The sequence below is a fragment of the Solanum pennellii genome, chromosome 4 (assembly GCF_001406875.1).
Source record: "Solanum pennellii chromosome 4, SPENNV200".
Lineage (NCBI taxonomy): Eukaryota > Viridiplantae > Streptophyta > Magnoliopsida > Solanales > Solanaceae > Solanum > Solanum pennellii.
This window is the reverse complement of record NC_028640.1, coordinates 76,047,856-76,071,029: the sequence shown is the minus strand read 5'-3', so window position 1 is coordinate 76,071,029 and position 23,174 is coordinate 76,047,856. Positions and strand designations below refer to the sequence as shown.

At 31.8% G+C, this 23,174-nt stretch overlaps 3 protein-coding genes across 4 annotated transcripts; 1 reads left to right on the top strand and 2 right to left on the bottom strand.

Moving 5' to 3' along the window:
- Nucleotides 1-4,223: 4,223 nt before the first annotated feature.
- LOC107015988 (probable replication factor C subunit 1) lies at nucleotides 4,224-7,228 on the bottom strand. The gene is made up of 4 exons (XM_015216455.2): nucleotides 6,861-7,228; nucleotides 6,661-6,783; nucleotides 6,507-6,577; nucleotides 4,224-4,767 (listed from the first exon to the last, which is right to left on the bottom strand). The coding sequence occupies exons 1-4, from the start codon at nucleotides 7,116-7,118 to the stop codon at nucleotides 4,443-4,445; spliced, it is 777 nt and encodes a 258-aa protein (XP_015071941.1). The 5' UTR covers nucleotides 7,119-7,228; the 3' UTR covers nucleotides 4,224-4,442.
- A 4,778-nt stretch (nucleotides 7,229-12,006) lies between these two features.
- LOC107016258 (spindle apparatus protein lin-5) lies at nucleotides 12,007-15,517 on the bottom strand. Its single transcript, XM_015216746.2, has 5 exons — nucleotides 15,227-15,517; nucleotides 15,009-15,120; nucleotides 13,385-13,458; nucleotides 12,678-13,253; nucleotides 12,007-12,360 (listed from the first exon to the last, which is right to left on the bottom strand). The coding sequence occupies exons 1-5, from the start codon at nucleotides 15,428-15,430 to the stop codon at nucleotides 12,247-12,249; spliced, it is 1,080 nt and encodes a 359-aa protein (XP_015072232.1). The 5' UTR covers nucleotides 15,431-15,517; the 3' UTR covers nucleotides 12,007-12,246.
- A 2,624-nt stretch (nucleotides 15,518-18,141) lies between these two features.
- On the top strand, nucleotides 18,142-23,053 carry LOC107017758 (probable alkaline/neutral invertase D). Of its 2 annotated transcripts, none has more exons than XM_015218010.2 (5): nucleotides 18,142-18,507; nucleotides 19,147-19,622; nucleotides 20,379-20,810; nucleotides 21,676-22,234; nucleotides 22,566-23,053. In XM_015218010.2, exons 2-5 carry the CDS (start codon nucleotides 19,197-19,199, stop codon nucleotides 22,859-22,861), a joined length of 1,713 nt encoding a protein of 570 aa, XP_015073496.1. In that variant the 5' UTR covers nucleotides 18,142-18,507; nucleotides 19,147-19,196; the 3' UTR covers nucleotides 22,862-23,053. The 2 variants fall into 2 exon arrangements, with proteins under 2 accessions (XP_015073496.1, XP_027771992.1); XM_027916191.1 differs by having other exon boundaries at nucleotides 18,424-18,528.
- Nucleotides 23,054-23,174: the final 121 nt, after the last annotated feature.

The window sequence follows — 23,174 nt, the reverse complement described above, 5'->3', positions numbered from 1 at the left end:
GAAATATATATATCTATGTAGAAATCGATAGGTATTTGTATAAAATTAACATAGAGCACCCAATAAATAAATTATATAGTTGGCCCAATAATTCTAGAATGGGTACTTAAGACTCTTTTAATGTTGTTGTACCAAAGTTCCTTAAAATTCTAGATCCGCCACTGACTATAACGATACTTATACGAATTCATGTTTACACAAAAGTATGGCAAACAAAAATGGATCTAAAATTTAAATTACAAGTTCAACTTTTAAAGTTCTTGTTAAAATTAATTATATTGTTAAAAATTAAAATTCAAAAATTTATTATTCATTGATAATATTTATTGATATTATAGTTATAGTTTACATACGAATATTTATGCTTCGCTAAAAAAATGAATTCGATCAAATCCATCACTTCTAAATCCCATGGCTTTTTTCTTTATTAATAAAAATTCACAATCGCTATTTTTTAACATGTGCTATATTTGGTATATCAACTACAACGAAGATATAAGACTTTCTAGGTGAGATAAAGAGTTTGTGGGTGTGAAAGAGAGAATGTTTACGTGTGTGCAAAATATACAGCACTTCATTATTGCTAAGCCCAAATGGGCCAAAATCAATCAAAATCCATTATAACTTATAAATAGGGGTGTACATGAGTCGGTTCGGTTTAATTTTTTATTTAAAAAATTTAAATTAATTATGTTAGTTTATTAAATTTAAAAACCAAATTAAACCATATAAAGTCGGTTTTTTGGTTTCGCTTTTTCAGTTTTTTTATAACTATACCGCATAAAAAAGCGATAAATATTTTTTCACTTACGGGTGTGATAAACTAACCTTAAAAAATGTTAAGTGAATAGAAATTTTCAAAAAGATGATCAAATTCACATGAGTACAAAAAATTTTTTTGAATATCAACGTTCATTATGCAAAACTAATAAGATTAAAGGTTAGATGCAAACTGAATACAAAAAATATTTACAAAGTGAATTATTAACTTTGAATTTGAAAAACTATAATAATATAATTATAACTTCATATCTTAACGCAAAATAAAATATTTACAATTTTTACAAGTCCAAATTTGAAATAAAATAGATAAACATTGAAAACTATAAACTAACTAAAATATATTAACAAAGTAGACTATAATAATATTTTTAGTTATAAATAAAATATTTATATATATAATATTTACAAAATTTTACAAGCCCAAATTTGAAATAAGATATATAAAATTGAAACTATAAACTAACTAAAAATATATCAACAAAGTAGATATATGTAAATAATATTTTTTATCTATAAATAAATAAATTATGTATATATATATGTGCCGGTTTGGTTTGAGTTCGGTTTGATTCTTTTTTTTTTCTAATACCAAATCAAACCAAGAGTGGTCGTTTTTTTTTTCAATCGCCAAACCAATCAAATCAAATCACAAGTCAATTTTTTTCCGATTTAATTTAATTCGTCGGTTCGATTTAATTTAATGATTCGATTTGTACACCCTTACTCATAAGCTTTCACTCCTTTTCAATTTGAATCAAATAAAAAAATTTGATAATCAACTTGATTTTTATAAAAAAAACTTATATCAAAAGATTTAGATTTTAAAATTTATGAGTTATATATTAAAATATTTATGGATTTGAAGTATACTATAGGTATATATTTAGTGAATTTTTAACAAATTATACAATATTTAGTGTACTTGTCATTCTTTTATTATGAGTTTGTAGTAGGGGATCACTTGAGGCAGATAGAAAAATTAATTCCCTCAATAGCTCAAAAATCAGGAGATGGATTAAACAAATATAACAAGCTCAATTGAGAAGACACTGACCAGGAAAATTGTTCAATAATTTTTTTTTAATGAAATATTACATGTTGCATCAATTCAGTAACCAGGCACATTATATTACCTTTCTTGTCATCTCACAAATGATAAATAAGCTAGAGATACAGAGATAGTATAGTTAATTCTCTAATGATAAGATCAAAAGAGAAATGGATATATTAATGGAGGGTCCGAATACACTAATGATAAAAAAATTAAAGCATTGATATATTAAAAAGAAGGCGAATACATTAATGGAAGATCCCGATACATTAATAGTCAAAAAATCAAAGTGATGATACATTAAAAAAAGGGTCGGATACATTAATGACATTTTTAACTTGAGAGAAAAATAAATTTTTTTAAAGATTTATAAAACTTATATGGAATAATGATAATAAGTAAATTGAAAGGTGAGATTTCTATAATTATTCCAAATTTATAATAATATTTCGCTGAAAAACATTGTTATAATGAAGTTTGACGGGTGCCAAAAGTTGCTCCAGCAGTAAACTATTGCAAGGTGTTGGTGAATATTATTTGCTTCTCATTCATGTTGAAGCTTCGTTACAGACAAAGGATAAATATAAAACGATTTTGTAAGAATGTACATAGACGTACAATCCCTAAGTACTACAACAAAAACGTAAATTAAATTTAAACTGATTATTTATCTTAAATATTCTTATAAGTTATACAAATAATAATTCAACAAGAACACTAAGCATGAACAATATGATCGATTATTGAGCTAGGTTAAAGTTTAATCGCGTTAACCTTAGTATTATATGCAACGCTAAATTTCAAAATCTTCAATTATCTCGCGGTGGAGGAGATGGAGAAGAATGAGGAGACGGTAATGGAGTTTGAGGATAATTAACGGCTGACCTCCGTCTCTTCCAGCCCCAAGCAATAAGCTGATCTACGCCATAAACGCGTAAATCAGCTATGAGCTCCGGTAAACTTAACAGAATATCCATAACTTCTCTTTCTAATTCCGTCATAGCAGCACATTGTGCTGCTATTTCAGGTAATTCTTGATGATTAGCCATTAGAGAGGCAAGGGACGGCTCAATTGTGTTATAATTAGTATAAACATAAATATAGTTATAGCTTATATAAATACACACTTCATCTGTTTCAATTTATATGGTAATTTGACCAAGAGACTATAACGTTTATATGATATCGTTTGACTGAGTGATTAAAAAATATCTTAAAGTAATATAGATATTTAAAGTTAAAATTTTATTTAATATAAAAATGTTTTTTTTTTGTGTGGATGGGGCTATAAAGAGTGGGTTGTATGAGGTAGACAAAGGGGGAGTATTGATTATTACTTATTAGTGTTAATTAAAATCTTTTTAATAATTTTTTTCAATTATTATGTGCATATGCTTATTAAATTTCTATTTTATAAAAATACGATTGACTTAATTATGATTGCATTTGTAGGTAACTGAATCTGCATTGTTTTCTACTTCTTAGTTTTGTATAATTCACTTTAATTTAAATTTTGTCTTTATAAGATTTTTCTTCTCCAAATCTTTTGAGTTTTTACTTAGATATTAAACAATTAGATTTAAAAAGCATCGTTTAATATCAATTACTATGATATTGATTAATTTGGCTTATATTAGACGAGTGAAAAATGATAGTACAATTAGAATACTCAATAAGTATCGTCTTAAATCTATTTTCAAATATTAATACTTTTTAATAGAAAATTTTAACAGTAGTTTATATAATAAAATACCATTAATGCACTTTTTAATTTGATTTTATACAAACAATCAAGCAATTCAATTGTAACAAATATATAGATGTGAGAAAAGTAGAGTTTTTAAGTCATTTCAAAGTTGTTTTAAGTTATATTTTAATCTTGCAAATTACTTTATAATTTATTTTAAGTCATTTTTTAAACTTTATATTTATCAAACACAAAAAATTAAAAACTGAATTAAAATAGAGTTTGACCAACTTTGAAGTTAATCCGAACATCCTCTTAAAGTCAACATTGAAAATAAATGGAGAATAACTGTTGACATTTCAAAGAAAGAAAGCAAGGTGAAAAACTAAATAAAAACAAAAGAATTAAAACCTATTATGGCTAAAGAAACAAGTCGTTTAAAGACAGGACCAAAAAAATACTTTATTATCGAAAAAGTGACTAATAAACGTTATTTCTTGTCAAGAAAACCAGCTGTTCAGTTAACACACTAATCCACTGTCTACCAACTCAAATTTTTTATGAAAGAATTTGAACTAATAAAAAATTGAACTTGTTGTATATTGATTGTATCATATCAATTGTTTACTTTTTAGAATTTTTCAACTATTCTAGTGCTTGCGCTAAGATTCACCGGTCATGTATTGCCATCAGAGTCATAAATACTCGAAGTAATTAAGCTCCTGTCTGGCCCCTATTTCTTAAGGGGCAATGAAGTTTGAGATACATTTTTTTTTAATTGTATTCAAAGTTTAGAGCCTGGAAAAACACAATAAAGAAAATGAGAGAACAAAGGTCAACTTTTACATAATGGAGAAATTGAAATGCATGTAACAGAGTATTTAATTTCTCATCTACAATTTCACTAAGCCATTAGAAACATCAAGAGGCTTTCTGTCTCTTTGTGCTTTTAAGAGTTGCAATGAAATCATCATCTGAGTCTTCTTCAGAAGAATCATCCTTAAGCTTCCGTTTCTTTGACCGCTGCATTGATTCCGTTTTTCCAGAATCTGGTGTTTTCTTTTTCTGTGTTGATGGCGTGGTTGACGAGGATGTTGTCTTCTTAATAGTAACAGACTCCGTGGTCTTTTTCACTGTCACAACCGTTTTCAGAGGTGAACCAAGCTTTAGCTGCTGGGCCTTCTTTTGTTTCTTCTCAAAAACTTTCTTCGCCAAGTCCTTTGGAAGTAAACCTGACTCCATCATCCTGCAAGAACAACAGTATCAGGATATGATTACTTGAATCCAACTGCAAGAGACAGTTGTAGTTTTTATAATCATCATGAACAACTCTGGATTTGGTTGTTAACAGTTGCAAGCAGACATTTTGATCCATCGAGATCCTTTCTGTAGCATCAGTGATGGTCAAAAGGGTTGATGAGGAGGAACCATTCATGCATAGACATTGTTTGGCCAGCTTTATTAACATTTATAGACTGAGACAGCTGCCAAATTCATTAGAGAAACTACTTCAATTTATGTTAGTTCTAATGTTTGTTTGGTGATCGGGGTGGATTTAGTGAGACAGAAAGGGAAGAGTGACTATTTGTATCAGGGATTAGATGAGCAACATTAGACATAGTTTTTAGCATCAATCCACAGCGGATCTCAAGAAATTGAGTGACGTCTAAGCACGATAATGCAAAGAATGGGCTAAATAGTTTCATCGCATGTGCTGCAACAGGACAGCCATAAGTAAGCTGTGGGATTTTGGTTGAAGTAATTGCACCAATATTTCATCAAAATCATGTCAAATGTGCTGACTAAACAGTCTAAACTCACATCTTAAGCTTCAGACACACATATTAATTTGCATTATAACCACTACCAACACTCATTAGTATCATAAACTATTCTTGGTGACAACTTTACCTTAATCCCCCAAGCACTCAATGTAAAAGCTTGTGCCCAGTGACACAGTGCTTTGCATAAGGAGGATATCAAACCATAGTCAGTAAGTGGAAAAATGCACTACCAGAAAAGTTTTCACCTTACATATGTCACAATTTCAGTCAGAAGTCAGCTGAACTCATCATATAGTGTCAAAAGGTTGAAACAATCCATTTTCTCATTCCAGACAGAAGTTTTAATGAAGTTATAACAAAGCTTATGTACTTTTAATTTCATTTTTTCTTATGTTCAAATCAACACTTGAAAGATGATTTCTGCAGATTCAAACTAAAGTAGATTTTTTCCTATAATCTAAAGTAGCATTAGATGATCATAGTAAGCTTAAACTCTTAGATTACGACTAAGGTGGCCAAATATGTATTATACTTAACTGGGCGAAAAGGGCCAAGTCAAGATACAGATTTCCTTGTCCAATGGATACTTACTCAATTAGCAACTTCACTAAGCATCTCAGTTGTAGACATGCAACTTCTATCATGCTGATGCTTCTTTAAAAAAAAGGGACGAAAAATGACATATAAGTTTACGAGTGTGGGCAATTCTTTTCACATAGAACTGCTTACTTCACAAGCTTTCTTTAGCTGTTTCCAGCCAACTTGCTCTTCCACACACGTTGACATTCAAGCAACACACCTCATATTTCACTATCTGTTGTACAATAAGCAAAAATACACTATGCATCTAAGGGGCACCCAGATACAAACAGAATTTTCTTACCCCTACTCTTCTTTCAGTTAGAAAATGAACAGATCTAAACAACTAGACTAAGAATAGTTACTCATTCGACGAAGTGAACGCTAAATGAAAGCATGAGCTAATACAGAAGCATCAACCAGGTGGATAACACACACACTGTTAGGACAAGAACAAAATTTGACCTTTAAGAACATAATAATATTCAAGGTTCTTTTTTTCAACCAACACCAACTCAAAGAAGATAGAGACAGCTTCATCATGATACTCAAAAACACTAACGACAAGAGAGTTACCCAAGAATAACTTATTCAAAATCATTTAAAAGGTAGAATGTTATACCAAATAGCTGCTAGTTCACTTTCTGGCACTTGCTGATACAAGGATTCATAGAAAATCCTTAAAGGGTCTCTCTGAAAATAAAAAAATATAACACTAGATCAGATTAAAACCATAAAAAATGTTTTTTTTTTTAACATGCAAATTTGGAACATACTTCCTCAGGAGCGTCTCTCTTCTGTCCAGGCAAATCATAAACTTTCTTTTCCTTCTTCTTCACAACGGTGTCTCCATTTTTGGTTCCTTTCTTCTTATCCTCTTCCTCTTTCTTTACAACTTTCTACACAAAAAACCCAATTAAAAAACCAACAAATCAAACAGTAAAATAACAAAAAATGCACAAATAAAAATACCAACTTTATCAGTTCTACTCGAACTTTTCTTTGACACAGGTGAAGGTTCTTCCTTCTTGGGCTTAACAATTTTTGGACTCTTTTTCGAAAAGGGTTCTTCAAAATCATCATCTATTTCTTCTTTCTTAATCTTAGCTTTTTTGAGAGGCTGAGATTTTGAACCGGCGTTGTTAGGTTTCTTTTTGCTGTTAAAAAGAGACCCAATGCTTTCTCCGTCGTCACTTTCCACTTTCCTCACTGGCTTTGAGTCTTCAGACGACATTTTCAGGATTCAATTCGAAAAAATCAGCTGAAAAAATGGTGAAGTGTGAAGGGTTTCTCAACGAAGAAGAAGCTTTTGATCTTCTGGTTAACTGGCTTTTTTGAAGTTGGAGACAATTGGGGTTATTTTGATTTTGGGCCTAAGACAGCATTCAGGTTCTCGGGTTTTAAGCCCAATAAGTGAAAAGCCCAATTTTTGGGTAATTGATCCATGATAGAGGCCCAATGCGGAGGAAATGGGCTAAGAATCAGAAATTTTAGATCATGATTCAACTACATATAAAGTACCGAACGCTAATTACATCATATTCCAAAAGTTTCCCGAATTACAATAATCTAGAATTTTCAGAATTCACTGATATTTTCATTATTTGTCCGTTACATAATGATACATGATTTTAAATTAGATTTATATTGATTAGGTTTGAAATAATTGAGATTTGAGGTTATGTATCCAAAAATTCATGTGTACCAGATATATTGTATACAATAAAGTTGTAATGTATCTAATAGAGGTGAAATGATGTATTCGGATGTTAACGAGAGAAAGAAGGATAAAATAAGATTTTGAATACTCTAAGGAATTCTTAATTCATATTCCCTCTAGTTCGTGAAAGGATCTGCGGCGGAACTAGAAATTTTGTTAATAATATTTAAAATTTTAATATATATCTTCAAGAAATTGACTTTGATCCATAAACCATATATACAATATTATTTCTTATATGCATGATATAAATTTGCCTATTAAAATGTCAAAGTTTTTTTTTTCTCTTTTTCACCAAATAACAAAGATGTTGGATGAACCAAATGCAGTCCACCATCTCCATGTAGATGGTACTAGAATTCAATTATTGAATAGGTCCCTTTTTTTAAAAAAAAAAAAGAACTTTAAGAATTAAAGTGGAAAAGATGTATCATATTTGGTTCGTTATATATGTATGAAACAACTTAAGAAATAACTATTTGTCCCTTTTATTTTTAAAAAATATATATGCTGAAGTTTCCAGTTCATTCAAGAAAATGCTGAAGCATATTATACCACAAATTCTAAAAATATTTATTTTTAATTTTATGTTAAGTTAAACAATATTATATAAATTAAAACGAAGATAATATCAATGTTGATTGAATGCATTGACTTGGAGATTGCAAAACCAATAAGTATAAAACAATAATGTAAAGATTTCAATCAATTGTCTAAATCAAAACAATTCATTTCATTTCATCCACAAAATTATTAGTAAGTGGCACAATTTAAGCTGCCTAACTCATTGTAATAATATTTTGCATTAAATTTTAGGCTTAAGTTTGTTCATTATTGGGACCTAGATTTTTCTCATGTACCTTGACTTATCATGCTTAAAATTCAATTCTTTAGGGGTCAGTTTGGTTTGAGAACAAACCAGCCACATATAATTATAATTTATATAATGTGAAAATTATAATAAGAGAATAAAGGAAGATGAAAAAAAGATTATAAATATTATACTTATATTTTTTATAAAGTTTTTTTTGCGATAAAATCATGAAAGCCGCTTTGTGAGTAATTTTTTAAATCAAAATAATACGTTTGCATCCTTGCATGCATGCCATTTGTCATCAAATTTGTTGTTCAAATATACAAAATTGAGGCGAATAGTGATGAAATCAAACTTCAATTACCCTACATACGTATGATCAATTGAGGAAATAGTTTAAAACTTTAAATTTAATATTTTTATGCTTTTTCCTAAAGGAAAAGGATCGAATTTTAGCCTCTCTTTCATCAGTGATACATCATACATCCCATATAATTAATATAAAATTTTTGGTTTAAATTTATGTAAGTTTTTATTTATTAATATCAATAATTAAATGAGATAAATATAACTTTAGATTTATATCAAAGGACCTCTCTAATAATTTTATATACCCTAAAGTAAATACACCTTGTCTCATAGCACATAACACTATTTCGTTGAAATCTTTAATTTTCTAGTAAATAATGTGAGAATTAAAATATACATTGATTATAATGTGAAAATTATAAAAGGAGAATTAAAGAGGATGAAAAAAGATTTTATTCTCGTTATACTTTCCGCTTTTTGAAGGTAATCATAATTTTTTCTGCACCAATGTCTTTTTATAGGTCAAATAAACACGTTGTACCTTTCTAGGTAGATTTGTGATCATTCTTGTTACTATTCAGATGTACGAATTTATCTAACGTCATAATTTTAGCCTCTTGAGCGAGTGTAATCTTTTGACTTTTAAATTTATCTAACGTCATAATTTTCTATTAATACCAAATGTGAATATACATCTAAAAATTCACTAAAATATCAAGAAATTTTATATTTAAACTCATAACATATGTTACGAATTTTAAAAAGAAACCTATTAAATTTAAATTCTAAATTATAACTGTCTCTATTCTATAATGCTCAGACACTTTCACTTCCCAAATAATCTATCATAATTATATTATATAATAGTTTTATAGTTTAATCAGGGGGTATTAAGATGGTGATTAATCAGAATAACTTTAGACTTAATGGACAAGTAAATTGACCAATACCTTAGTTGTGAGACACCAATTATACTGATATTTTTTGCAACTTTACACAATAATAATCAAAAAAGAATATATTCTTTGCTTTTTGTTTATTTGCCTATTTGCTTACTATCATCTTCGAATCAATCCCCTTTTCTCAAAGTGTAGAATCTAAACAAAGAAAGGACGGTCTTCTACTGATGGAATCCAAAAAGGGCAGAATTTATACCATAACTTATTATGACCACATCAAGTACGAATATTTAAATTTAAATTTTACGGGTTTAATTTTTAAGATTTTCGATACTAAATTCTATCATATTATACTTCATATCATAAAAAATAATGAGTTTAATATGACCAAAAATCTAGGGAAAACTAGCTTATAGTGTATGAGTTCACATGAACTTAATTACTTTTGTACAGATGATGATTTACATGTATTAATCCAAAATTCATTAATTATTTCGTTTTGACTATAAATGTAGGTATTATTGTATATTAATTTGGAAATATATTTAAGATGTTGAAGCTTACTTATATTATCAGTCTCAAACTCGAATATAAGAAGAAAGTTGTGGTAGCCTTCATGATAAATTCTAAAAAAATGTGAAGTTACTTCATAAATCAATAATAACAATAGTATCATATTCAGTATAATCTCACAAGTTGAGTGCGCATACCTTATACTCTTATCTCGTAGAAAATAGAGAAGTTATTTCTCTCGACTTAAAATAAAGCATTTATAAATTTATCGTAAAACTCATAACATTTTAAATTCTGAATCCACCTTCTATTAGACCCCATCCAAAGTAAAGTTCCATCTGTCTCTTAACCACAAGGTAGACACCACCTTTCTTCCTCTATATATTATCACATATTCCTCTTTGCTCCATAGGAAAATTAAATCAAAGAACAAAAAAGAACCATTTTTATTTCAAAATTAAGAATTATATTGATATATCATCATGGGTTGGTTCATAGGAGAAAGAAGAGGAGTTAGTTGGAGAGACCAAACCCTAGAATCAATATCAGCACCTCCTTTAGCTTTGATAGTTTTATTTGGCTTAGTAATTTTCTTGATGTCTATGTCTACATATTCAGAATACAAAGCAACAGTAGAAAAATCAAAGGCTAGTATGAAGCTTATGTCTTTCTTATTACCTTTTCTTATCATACTTTTGGTATACATAATGATTGATAGTAATAGATGGTTTTATCCTTATGGAGGAGTTACAAGGCCTGTTGTGTACCATTTGGCTAGCCAAGAAGGTGGATCTCCTTGGGGAATTGCTTTGCTTTTGGTGTTGCTTTTGGTCATGGTTCATTATCAAGACTCATTTCAATCTACTTGGTTTCGTATACTTTGAAAAATTGTTCGATACTGAGCAAAGACGGATTCAGAATTTACACTCGATAAGGTTCAAAATTTAGTGTTCCTTTTTTTTGTTTGTGTAGTAATTTTCATGTATGTTGTTATACTAATTTGTATCGAAAGTATTGCGTTTTAGCTTGTACATTATTAGGATTAGGGATTAGGATTTGTATGATTAGGGTGGAAGAGTTTTTCATTTCTTTAGATAATGTTTAGAGAGGCAATATTTGGTTTTATGAGTAATAATATATGGATCGTTTGATATACATGTATTTTTATCTTCTAATAATCTTATCTGCATATTGCTAATACACATCTTCTGTATAAGTTATAACAAAGTCAAATATGAGGATCTTTAATTTTTGCCTCTATTGCTCATTTCATAAAAAAATGTTGATCAAACTTGTTATGCCTCGTAAGACATAACTCATATTATGCTATGATACATAAATGTAAAAACTTGAGTCGTGTTGTCATACGAAAATTAAATTTATGCCAACCCATTTTTTTCATATTATACCCATTTTTTTCATATTATTTTTTCAATATCATGAGTGTTTTCAGCTATTTTTTTTAATGATCATAGTGTCTCGATCAACTTTTGTGTAGCTCAACTAATTTCGCGGATACGTGTCACCCCCTATTGGACAAAATATTGAACACAATCCCTACTTTAAGGGTGGTTAAAACAAGCCATACCAAAATTATATTAGCAATGAAGCGTTTGGATTTTAGCAAAAATAAAAAAAGCTCTATGACGTATAGCAAAAACAAGCCATGGACTGCTGTGATATATCTCTTGTTCATTATCTGATTGAAATTTTGTCAATTTACTTAATTTAGCATTAATAGATGTACACACATGAAAATTTATAAAGTATCTCAAATTTATTGATACACAACGCGGAGCGCAGACAAATTCATTAGTAATATCAGTACTAAAGGGATGGAAAGAGACTGCGAGATTGAGAAGAGAACTAGAAAATGCAGAAATCAAATAACTGATCCTCATTTACTTGAATAGTCAGGTCTCCAAGTTCAATGAAATGTTGCAACTAATCAGTTGCAACTATCTCTCTAGTATACAACATCAACATCTAGTACTGACTACAATTTACTGTCACATAGCTTGTGAAGAACCAAGATCCAATAAATGAACATATGTACCGAAAATCTATCATCTAATATAGATACAAGCCGAATTTCTGGTGACAGAGGTCATGTCACACAGGGAGATGACATTTTTAATTTAGGTACCTTAAATGAGGACGTGAATAGATTTGGAGCACTCAAGATACTATTACCAGCTTTTCGTTTTGAACTTCTCTGTCCCTACAAAAAAATGAGTATCTATCAGCTTACATAACATAAGACCTATGTTGCTCGATCTTCCAAAAATGCCACTATACTCGTGTTGGAAGATCAAACACATGTATGAAACTTTTGAAAGATCCAAGCAACATAGCATAAGCCATAACATATTTGTGACATACTAAAATGCTCTTAAAATGAGATTAAACAATTGTGAAGATACATAGCCATTTACTTAACTACTAGACGAGATCCCTCTCAAAGAAGAACAACCTTAACAATAACATTAACACAGACAAATTATGTAACAGGAAAGGACAGTTGCAGGAAAAGGTTACCTTTTCAAGGGCTTGTGAAGATTGCTTTTCCACTTTGACATTTATATTCCTCTGATCTGTTCCACGGGACGTGCCTCCCGATTTTGAAGGTCCTGATCCAGTTGTGGAGTGACGCAGCACAGGAGTGACGGAGGCACTTCTGCACTTCTTTAGAAACACTAGTTCAGTGGAAAGTTTGGATATCTCTCCACTCTTAGTGACGGAGTCAGATTCCAATTTGGCCATTTGACTTCTCAACGTTGCAGTTGTATTATCCAATTGACTTCTTAACATTGCAATTGTATTATCCTTATCAGCGTTGGACAATTGTAGTTCCTCAATGTTCCTCGTAAATGCCTGTATTTTACCATTTGCATACTCTAGCTCAGTACATTTTCTCCTCAATTGCTCAGTCATGTCGTGCTCCAGTTTGTTGAACTGGTTCCAAATAAAATTCTTTTCTGCCAAGAGGGCAGAAATCTCAGAATTTTTCTCTGAAGTAAGCTTCTCATTTTCTGTTTTAAGCCTCCTCACCTCATCTTCCCAAGCCTTCTTTCTTGTCTCCGACTTTTCATTTGTTGCAGCATTTGGTACATCCTGTGGATCAAATGAACATTCATACATCTCATCTTCTAGTTTTTTATTACTAGCGTAAATAATAAACTAAAAACTCAGAAAGGCGATCAGAAACAACATTCATAATAGAAAAGGTAATTGAAACAACATACATTTGGCTCAGAGCATCTCTGAGAGAGGTAGTCAAACCATTCTCTGAAGTCAGCCAGTTCACTATCTGCATTTTCTGCACTTTTTAGGTGAATAGTAAGTACCCAAATTGAATGCTGGGATGATATAACTTAAGAGATCATGTCTATCCTTGAACAATAAAGGCTACTGATACACTGGGATGGGGAGCCATCTTTCAAGAGCAAGAAAGTCTAAAATAGCCTCTTGCAATAAAAACTGAACTGATAACTTTATACATAAAGAAGTGCGTTCGAGTGTAGAGGATATGTGGTTGCATAATTTTTTGATTACACACATAAACTCCATTCTTGCTAATTTAAATGATCCACTTTGACAAGCTTGAAGATGCACGAAAAGAAATATCAGTGTGCCCTGAGCTGAGATGCAAAGAGAATTTTAGAACAAGAGTTGAAATGTGTACAAGTGAAATTGAGTGAGTCGGAGAAAGTGAGTCAACTAGAGTAAACAAAAGAGGTAACATGCCCTTTATTCAGTCTCGGAATTAAAGTTCAGCCACTCATGTCAAAAAAAACCACCCTGAGGTCTCTTCCCTTTATTTTCTCCTTCCTTCCTTCCTTCCTTCCCTCCCTCACTCCTCAGATGACAGGAAAAAAAGCACGAACGCTATAAAAGACCATATCTTCTCTGTTCAAGATTCCTTTTCCTTCTCTTGTTCCATGGTCTGTAGAAGGAGAAAGTTAGCATATAATCAGGGAATTGTATGCCATTCTGCTTCCTTGGGACCTTTATAAACTTCTCCAAACTGAATGAAGTGCTGTGATGTACTTTATTTCAGTATTGAGTTCGTAAAAGTGTATTGAAAGAATTTAACTTATCTAATGGGAAATGGGGTGGATTAATAGAAACCCTGACATGTAACTGTTTCTACTCCGTTCCAACTAATATGACACGTGCGCCACTAGTCTTAACAGATAACTGTTTCAATTCCCTCCCAATTTAACTAACACGAGTGCCACTAGCCCTTGAGGATTTCTAAGTTATCAAAAGAAAATAATTTATGCAACTTTATTCATGGTTGGATTCGTAAAAGTATATTGAGAGAACCATATTGAGTAAGAAAAAGATATTGTATGTTCAAGACTTCAAGCTCCACTATCAAATTGATTATCTTAAACAGCAACATTGTTTAGGCAGTGACACTGTACTTTGTGGCGAAACCCCAGCACAAAATAAGGCAAAGTTATCAAGGCAGTAATCATGAATAGTACCATCCTTATCACGTAAAGAAAGAAAAGAGAAGGGCAACTTTAAAGTTAATATTTATCGTCTTTGAACTCTACATAGCTAGTGGCAGAGCCAAAATATTTACTGAGGGAGTTCAAAGTACAAAGGAGTAAACACACGAAGAATCCAAGTAAACATCAGCTATATATGCATAAATCCCCTTGCTCCCACCAGGCTCCGTCCCTGTGCATAGCAATAAGAAATCTCTACTTCCTACCTGATTTTAAACTCAACGAGTCGGGAAATAAACAGCAAGGCAAGTAAAGGTCCACAATTTGCTCAAATTTCCATCATTTCATATAAACCAAACAAAGCTTAGGGCAAGAAAAAGTTTCTTTTTTTTTTTCAAATATAACTCACCGAGCTTTCTTTGGAACACGGCAACATCTCGTTGCTTCAAACCAACAACAAACTCCGATTTCGCAACCTCAAGCATGCGCTCCATCTCTTGAATTGTAAATTTTTTCCTCATCTGCAAACGCAAAAGAACCCAATTTTACCAAAAGCCCTAAAATTCCAAGCAATCAAAACCCTAAATATAGTAAAAATGCAAAATTCAAGAAGAAAATCAAAGTAACCTCATAAATTTGTTCTTGAAATCTATGAATATCAGATACCCATCGATCATTTTGTAATTTTATCCGATCTTCAAGAATCATTCTCTCTTTTGCAAGGGATTCAAGCTGCGTCTGCTGTGATGTCAACATGTGAACTAAAGCATTGAACACTTTGTTCCATTTTTCTCTATCGGAAGAATTTTTTGTTTTTTTGGACTTCGCCATTGCAGATTGAAGAAATTTTAGAGTTTGAAAGAGAAAGAGAGCGCAATGGAGCGTAGAACCGTTGAGTTTCGAAAATTTTCTCAACGGTCAAATACAGCACTCTATATGCTTTCTGAAACGAAAACAAATTACAGGGTAGGAGTGAGAGGCTTGGGCCTCCACTTGGGCTTGGGCTTGGGCTTGCTTTCTTTTGGGCCCTTTAAGTGTGTTTGTATCATATTATAAAAATCGTCATATCGTGTTAAATTATTCACAAATTATATTGTATTAATATTAAGAAAAATGACAGAAATCTTACCTTTAAGTTCTCTTATTACCATTATCTCCTATTAGTTTTATAAATCCCCAAATCCCTCATTTTCACGCATGAGATTAATGTATCAGCACATCAAATTAATGGATCTCGTGCATCAGACTAATGTATCTCGCGCATCAAATTAATGTATATCGCACATCATATTAGTGTATCATGTATAAAATGTAATGTATCTTACTTAACTATTAATGTTTATATTATTATATCAGTTTAAGGAATTTCTATAATTATATACTTATAAGGGATAAATGATAATTTTTGCCTTAAAAATATGTGATTTCTGTCATTTTTTAAATCTAACTACGTTTCATATGATATGACTTCATGTTATATTTAATGAAATTATCATATTTAATAACTCGTAAATCATATAAAATCATCCTGAATTGATTTTTTTTTTACTCGTGGTACTTTATTTGACTTTATTTCAATTTTTTTTCTTAGTAACTTACATTTATTTATTTGTTTTTACTAGTGGTACATCTTTTTATGATTTCAAACCTACAAATGATAAAATGATGCTACATTTTAAAATCGTGACATAAATATTATAACAAAGATGTGGCTTCTTGTTAAACTCAACACAAGTGTCATGTTAGGTTACTCATAAATCATATCGGATTTTCATGTTTTTAAAATTATAAATGTTAGTAATGACTAATGACAAATATATATAATTATTGGATTAGCCGATATGCCGATCAATTTCTAACCCGCTTATGCATAACACAAGGTATTCTTATAACAATTATTACCTATAACTATATTTTACTAGTTATACGCTTATAATTTTCAAGTTTTCTATAGAATCAATTTTTATATTATGTTATATTATATGTTATTTGTTACCTCATTTCATTAATTCCATTAAAAAAAATGATTAAATATATAATAAGAATTGATATCTCATACCAGATAAGAATTGTGATAATGAAAGATCAATATACCAAAAGTCTTTCATATATTTTTTTAAAAGTTTTGTATTTCCAACAATAATATATGTCAAGTGAAACATGGGTAGGTTGGGGTGGTCTAGTTTGAAAAAGATACATCAACATTTTCTGTTGGTATCCAAAATAGGATATGTAGCACTTGACATTAATCTTTTAATTAACATAATTTCATATTCACGTAATAACACGTTGTAAAAATCAGTATCGCCGTCCAAATGACACCTAATTACACGTAGGATTTATCAAACCAGCTTTCACATCAATATAAATTTTCAACTAAGTTGGATTGGACGCTTAAGTAATAAAGAAAATCAACTTGGTATAATTAATTAATTTTTGTACTATATATTTAAAGGAGGGAAGATTCATGCAAATCGAAGTGTATAGAATGACTAAATTAATCTAATAGTTGAAAACAAAGCAAGAAGAATAACAATAAAAGTAAATGGGACAAAAGGAGTAGGTAGCAATAGAAAGCATGGAAATAAGCAAAAAAATGAATAAAAATATTAAAATTAAACGAAAAAGGAAAGTTAAATAAAATGAAGATTTGACTTTTACATGAATTTTTTTTATTTTACTCTCTTTTGTACATAGATTAATTACATTATTTTTCATATTTCTTTATCGTATATCTTTTAATAGTTTAAACTCTCTCTCACACACAACACAACAATAAAAAAAAAAATAAAATTATTTTATTAAAAGAGAAGGGCTGATTCATCCAAAAATTTTAAACGGAACGATTAACACATCTAATCGTTGAGATTAATAACATCAGCAGCAACAAATTTTAATAAATCTGCTTACTTAGAAACTACAAAAGAATGTTTTAATACATTCCATAGTTAATCTCTTTAGCAATAAATGTTTAAAAAAATAAAACCATATATGAAATTTATCAATTCTCCAACATTAATATTTGAGCTAATGGTAAGTGAACTTTTTGGATTTCAACTATTCGTAATTTATTTTATTTAAATTATCATCTTGCATATATTAGAGCACTTTTATCTAATCATTGTTGTATTTTCCGACCTCAATATCATCATTGTTGAAGTAAGAAAAAAAGAACAAATGAAAAATTTATCGTTGACCATTATTTCTTACTCCTTATGTCACAGTTTATGTGAGGTAATTTGATTTGACATATAATTCCAAAATTTACGGTTTAAAATAATTTTTTTATATTTATGTGATTATAAATCATTTTATTAAAAATAAAATTAATATTTTAACATTAAATTGTTACCAAATATAATAATATTAGATTCTTTTTGACATTAATTAAAAATGAAAGTGAATAGTATAAGTTGAGATAAAAAGATAAATAATCTCATCCTTTTTTGAAAAAAAAACTAAAGGTAGTATTAATGAAACTTTATTAGGTCGCGAGGATGTGGGATTAATCGTTATCACTAATCACACTTAAGATCGTAATAATCGTTCACAACAACAACAATTATTTCCTTAATCACTATTTACAATTACAACTAATCCATTTTCGGACAAAGTTTGGTCGGAGATTACCCCAGAACTGTTAATCGGATATTCCCAGACAATCCTACGTGTCAGTTACCATCCCATACGTCACAAGCACAAAATTTTACCGGTATATCCAGTCAACTCGTCTTTTGACCTTCATTTCCCGGTTAATTTTTTTTCACACAGTTCCAACATAGTATATAGTGAAAGACCCATTGTGTCCCAAAGTCTTTCTGGTAGTTCATGGTTGGTGTCTTCCTCGGAAACCTTAGATCTCACTGAAGTTCGCCGTAGCCGCCGCCGCCGCCGCCGATAGCTTTGAGGTTGTTATTACCAGCTCCTAGGTTATTTATTTTGTGTTTTATCTATGTTCCTTAATTTTTTCATTTTTCTGTTTGTTTCGATGATATTAAGGTTTTTCTGCATTTGAGATTTTTCATTTGTGCTGGTTTGAGTATTTGCTGGATTGATCAAAATATGAATTAAAAAGAAAGAAGTAAATTGATAAAGGAAAAGAAGATCTAACAGTAGTTTGACTTTGATTGTTTAATTAAGTTAATGATTATGACTAATTAATTAAAATTATGTGTAATGAACTTGCTCTAATTTTGCTCAAGTTGACTTAAACCAAACTTATAGTGAATAAATATTGCTTGTAAATGAAAAAAATGTTGATTTTCTGATCTGGTTTATATTTCAATTTAATGTATTCCTAGTATAAGAGGCATTAATTGCAGTTGATTGTATTCTTTATTATGTAAGTTCTTGTTTGATGTAGCTCGGACTCTCCAAAAATGTTGCTGCAGCCCATTGGATCCTCCAAAAGAGGAACCTTTTGGAGGATCCGACACACACTTGTTTGATGTTTTTGAAGAGTCTGAGCTATATAGCTTTGTGTTTACTAAGCTTCTGTTACGTGGGCGAATTCTTAAAAGTTTTCTTGTTTCATTGGTGATATGCAGATCTTTGGATTCGATTTCTTATTGTCTAGGACTTTTGGAAGTATTGGAAGATGCCTAGCCCTGTGGATGTGTCTCAAAATGGGAATGCAAGACACGCCGAAGCTGCTCCATCCTTGTTTGAAATCGAGGAAGATTTGGCTAGATTGCTGGAAAGGCCAAGACAAGTTAATATTGAAAGGAAGAGGTCGTTCGATGAAAGATCTTTCAGCGAAATGTCAATGACTCATTCACCGCCACGTCAGGTATACAAAAATTCGGAGAACTCTTCTCGTGTTTTTGATAATATGGTTGGAGTGTATTCACCAGGAAGGTGGTCCGGCATACACACACCCAGATCAACCTTCGGATATGAGCCGCATCCTATAATAGGCGAAGCATGGGAAGCTTTGAGGCGTTCTATTGTTAACTTCCGAGATCAACCTGTGGGAACTATTGCTGCTATAGATAATTCTGCTGAGGAACTTAACTATGATCAGGTAAATGCTTATTGTTCTAGTTCTTAGATGGATACAAGTTTGTTGTTATGTATTTTGTTGTGATTTAATATCCCGTGAAGCAGGTCGATTATGTGCTTCAATGGAACTTGTTTTGACGAATGTCCTCTGATAAGTTGTACTAGATGTTTCTTTACGTAATAAATAGAAAATGTTGAATTCCTATGTCCACACTTCAGTTATCAGTGCAACTGATTGGTTTGCGGTTGACTGATAAGATGAAGAGGGGGTATAGTTTGCAGGCCCAGCTATTTCAATGAATATGAGCTGAGCTTGACTGACTGAATTGTTCAAATAGTTTACATAAAAACTTATGTAAAACCAGTGTTGTCAAAGGCGCGCTTAAGCCATGAAGCGGGACTCAAAATGTGTCTGAGCACTTTTTCTCGCTTATTGTGCGTTCAGTGTCGTTAGCGAGGTTCTCTAAGGCATACTTATCATTGGGAATGAACCTCTTATGACGAGGCGACACTAAACAATTGATATTTCACTTTATCACAAAAAATAAAATCATTTTCTTTGTCCATATTTGTTGTTCATGCTTATTTGCGCTTAAAACCCCAATGAACCTTTGAGCGTTTTTGCGTCTGATTTAGAACCAGATTCTAGATATTCTCCAGAGGTAAAACCAGCTTACTGATGGGCCCAGCTTTCCGAAATCCTTTCACAGTCGTCTTTCTCTATGTACATGACAACCATTCTACTTGCAATTTGCAGTTCTGATTTAAAATTTGGCAGGTGTTTGTCAGAGATTTTGTCCCCAGCGCTTTGGCATTCTTGATGAATGGTGAACCTGATATAGTAAAGAACTTTCTTTTGAAAACCTTGCGCCTCCAATCTCGGGAGAAGAAGATAGACCAGTTCAAGTTGGGGGATGGAGTTATGCCTGCAAGTTTTAAAGTGTCTCATGATCCTGTTAGGAACTATGAGACTATAACTGCTGATTTCGGTGAAAGTGCTATTGGTAGAGTTGCTCCTGTTGATTCAGGGTTCTGGTGGATTATACTACTTCGTGCATACACAAAGTCTACAGGGGACACTTCTTTGGCTGAGATGCAAGAATGCCAAAGGGGTATAAGGCTGATTCTTGAATTATGTCTCTCTGAAGGTTTTGACACATTCCCAACCCTGCTGTGTGCTGATGGATGTTCTATGATTGATCGCAGAATGGTCAGTCTGATGTACTACTACCCGCTCTTTATCGTTTTTTAAAGTAGATCTGACTTATGGTCATGCCTTATTTTCTGTTTGTTACATGCTTGATTTTCTACTTAATATTACATGATGACAGTGATGACAAGATATGAGATAGCTATCAACTGTTACTTCTAGAATAGTATAATTGACCGAATGCATATTTATAATCTGTCAAGATTTGGTTAGCCTACATACTTATTACATGCTTGATTTTCTATTTCTCGTACATAATGACAGTGATTCTGATTCTGACTTAGGTAAGTTAAGCTTCGAATAGGAGTTCTGCTGTGATTTCACATCCTTTGCTTGAAGTTAAGAAATAGGTAGTTGAGCTTGGTCTCGCTTTTTGGCGGGATTAGGCTTGGTGGGAGTCTGGTAGCACTGTGTCTGTCTTAGTATTAGTCGTATACACGTACTTTCTTGCGTTTGATATCTGTTACCATCTGTTTTCTATTGTGTTTCAGTTACCGCTTGGTTTCGATGTGCTATGTAGTGCTTTCCTTATTAATTGACATGTTTTCTTCACTGCTGTATCTCATTTTTCATAACTTCTTTGATGTGCTGCACTTTGAGCTGAGGGTCTTTCGGAAACAACCTCTCTACCTCTACGAGGTAGGGGTAAGGTCTGCGTATACTCTACCCTCCTCAGACTTCACTTGTGGGATTACACTGGACCAATAAGAAGACTGCTTATTTTCAAGTCTTTCATCTTGTACTCTTTTCTCATATTCTCAATAAATTTTTGTACATATTAAAATTCTCAATTATTGCAGTTCAACTTCCTTTAAAATATCCACTACTCACATGTCATAAGCACTTTGTTTCATATTGTTCCCAGGGTGTCTATGGCTATCCTATTGAAATACAAGCACTTTTCTTTATGGCCTTAAGATGTGCCTTGTTTCTCCTTAAACACGACGAAGAAAATCAAGAGTGTTGTGATGCAATAATTAAACGACTTCATGCTTTGAGCTTTCACATGAGAAGTTACTATTGGCTCGACATAAAACAACTGAATGATATATACCGCTACAAAACGGAAGAGTACTCTCACACTGCAGTAAACAAGTTTAATGTGATGCCAGATTCCCTTCCGGAGTGGGTTTTTGATTTCATGCCAACTCGAGGTGGTTACTTCATCGGAAATGTTAGTCCTGCTCACATGGACTTCCGTTGGTTTTGTTTGGGTAACTGTATTTCAATCTTGTCATCTTTGGCTACACCTGAGCAAGCTTCCGCCATAATGGATCTCGTTGAATCAAGATGGCAAGAGCTAGTTGGAGAAATGCCGCTGAAAATCTGTTATCCTGCTATGGAAGGCCATGAATGGAGAATTGTAACAGGATGCGACCCTAAAAACACTAGTTGGAGTTACCACAATGGTGGCACTTGGCCAGGTTATAGTTTCTTCCTACTTATATAACACCAAAAGTACTTCATTCTATTTAGCAATAGTATATCTGTTTACTTTTTGGTAGCCTATCATGTCTCCCTATATTCCATTTTATGCGTCAATCTTGCTCTTTTAGTCTATTCCGAAAAGAATGATGCCTTTCTATATTTAAAAACCCTTAGTGATATCATGACATGTTTAAGATCACGTGTTAAACTCTGTGCTCAGTCACACTTTCACATAAAATGAAACCGAGGGAGTACTCTTTTCATGTTCTGCACCGTGATATGTACAAGTTTATGCTAATACTGATTTGCCTGGTTTTTTGTGTCTAGTTCTTCTGTGGCTCCTTACTGCAGCAGCTATCAAGACTGGTCGACCCCAAATAGCACGACGGGCCATTGAACTAGCTGAATCGCGTTTACTAAAAGATAGCTGGCCAGAGTATTACGACGGAAAGCTTGGTCGATTTATTGGAAAGCAGGCGCGTAAGTTCCAGACATGGTCTATTGCTGGTTACTTGGTAGCTAGAATGATGCTGGAAGATCCATCTCATTTGGGTATGATATCACTTGAAGAAGATAAACAGATGAAGCCTACCATGAAAAGATCTGCTTCTTGGACTTGTTAATATCCTTGTACACAATTTTTCTTTCGAATGCCATGTTCTTTTTCTCTCTTTTTTGCAATTCGTAAACACTCTCTTTTAGTTTGTCGCGAAAATGTTGAATTTTTTATGAATTGGCTACGAGATTGTACACTTCACTCCTTTTTTTTTCCCAGTTAATCTGGTTTTCGTCTAAGAGTGTTCGTCGAATGCCAATAGATGTGTGATGTTAGCTGATCTACTGGGTTATGTCACAGTTGCTTCTTGAATGTAGATTCTTTAGATTGTACAACCATAGCATCCATCTTTCATGTCACAGCAACAAAACATTGGAGCT

Bases quoted from the DNA above. Each gene is read 5' to 3' on its own strand.
- LOC107015988 (XM_015216455.2), bottom strand. From the start codon at position 7,118: ATGTCGTCTGAAGACTCAAAGCCAGTGAGGAAAGTGGAAAGTGACGAC. The intron at 6,784-6,860 runs GTTGGTATTTTT...TTTTTTGTGTAG, and splicing joins GTTCGAGTAGAACTGATAAA to AAAGTTGTAAAGAAAGAGGA. The intron at 4,768-6,506 runs GTATAACATTCT...TTGTTCTTGCAG, and splicing joins AGTGAACTAGCAGCTATTTG to GATGATGGAGTCAGGTTTAC.
- LOC107016258 (XM_015216746.2), bottom strand. From the start codon at position 15,430: ATGGCGAAGTCCAAAAAAACAAAAAATTCTTCCGATAGAGAAAAATGG. The intron at 13,254-13,384 runs GTATGTTGTTTC...TTTGATCCACAG, and splicing joins AGAGATGCTCTGAGCCAAAT to GATGTACCAAATGCTGCAAC. The intron at 12,361-12,677 runs GTAACCTTTTCC...ATTTTTTTGTAG, and splicing joins CTTCACAAGCCCTTGAAAAG to GGACAGAGAAGTTCAAAACG.
- LOC107017758 (XM_015218010.2), top strand. From the start codon at position 19,197: ATGCCTAGCCCTGTGGATGTGTCTCAAAATGGGAATGCAAGACACGCC. The intron at 20,811-21,675 runs GTCAGTCTGATG...TATTGTTCCCAG, and splicing joins CTATGATTGATCGCAGAATG to GGTGTCTATGGCTATCCTAT. The intron at 22,235-22,565 runs GTTATAGTTTCT...TTTTGTGTCTAG, and splicing joins CAATGGTGGCACTTGGCCAG to TTCTTCTGTGGCTCCTTACT.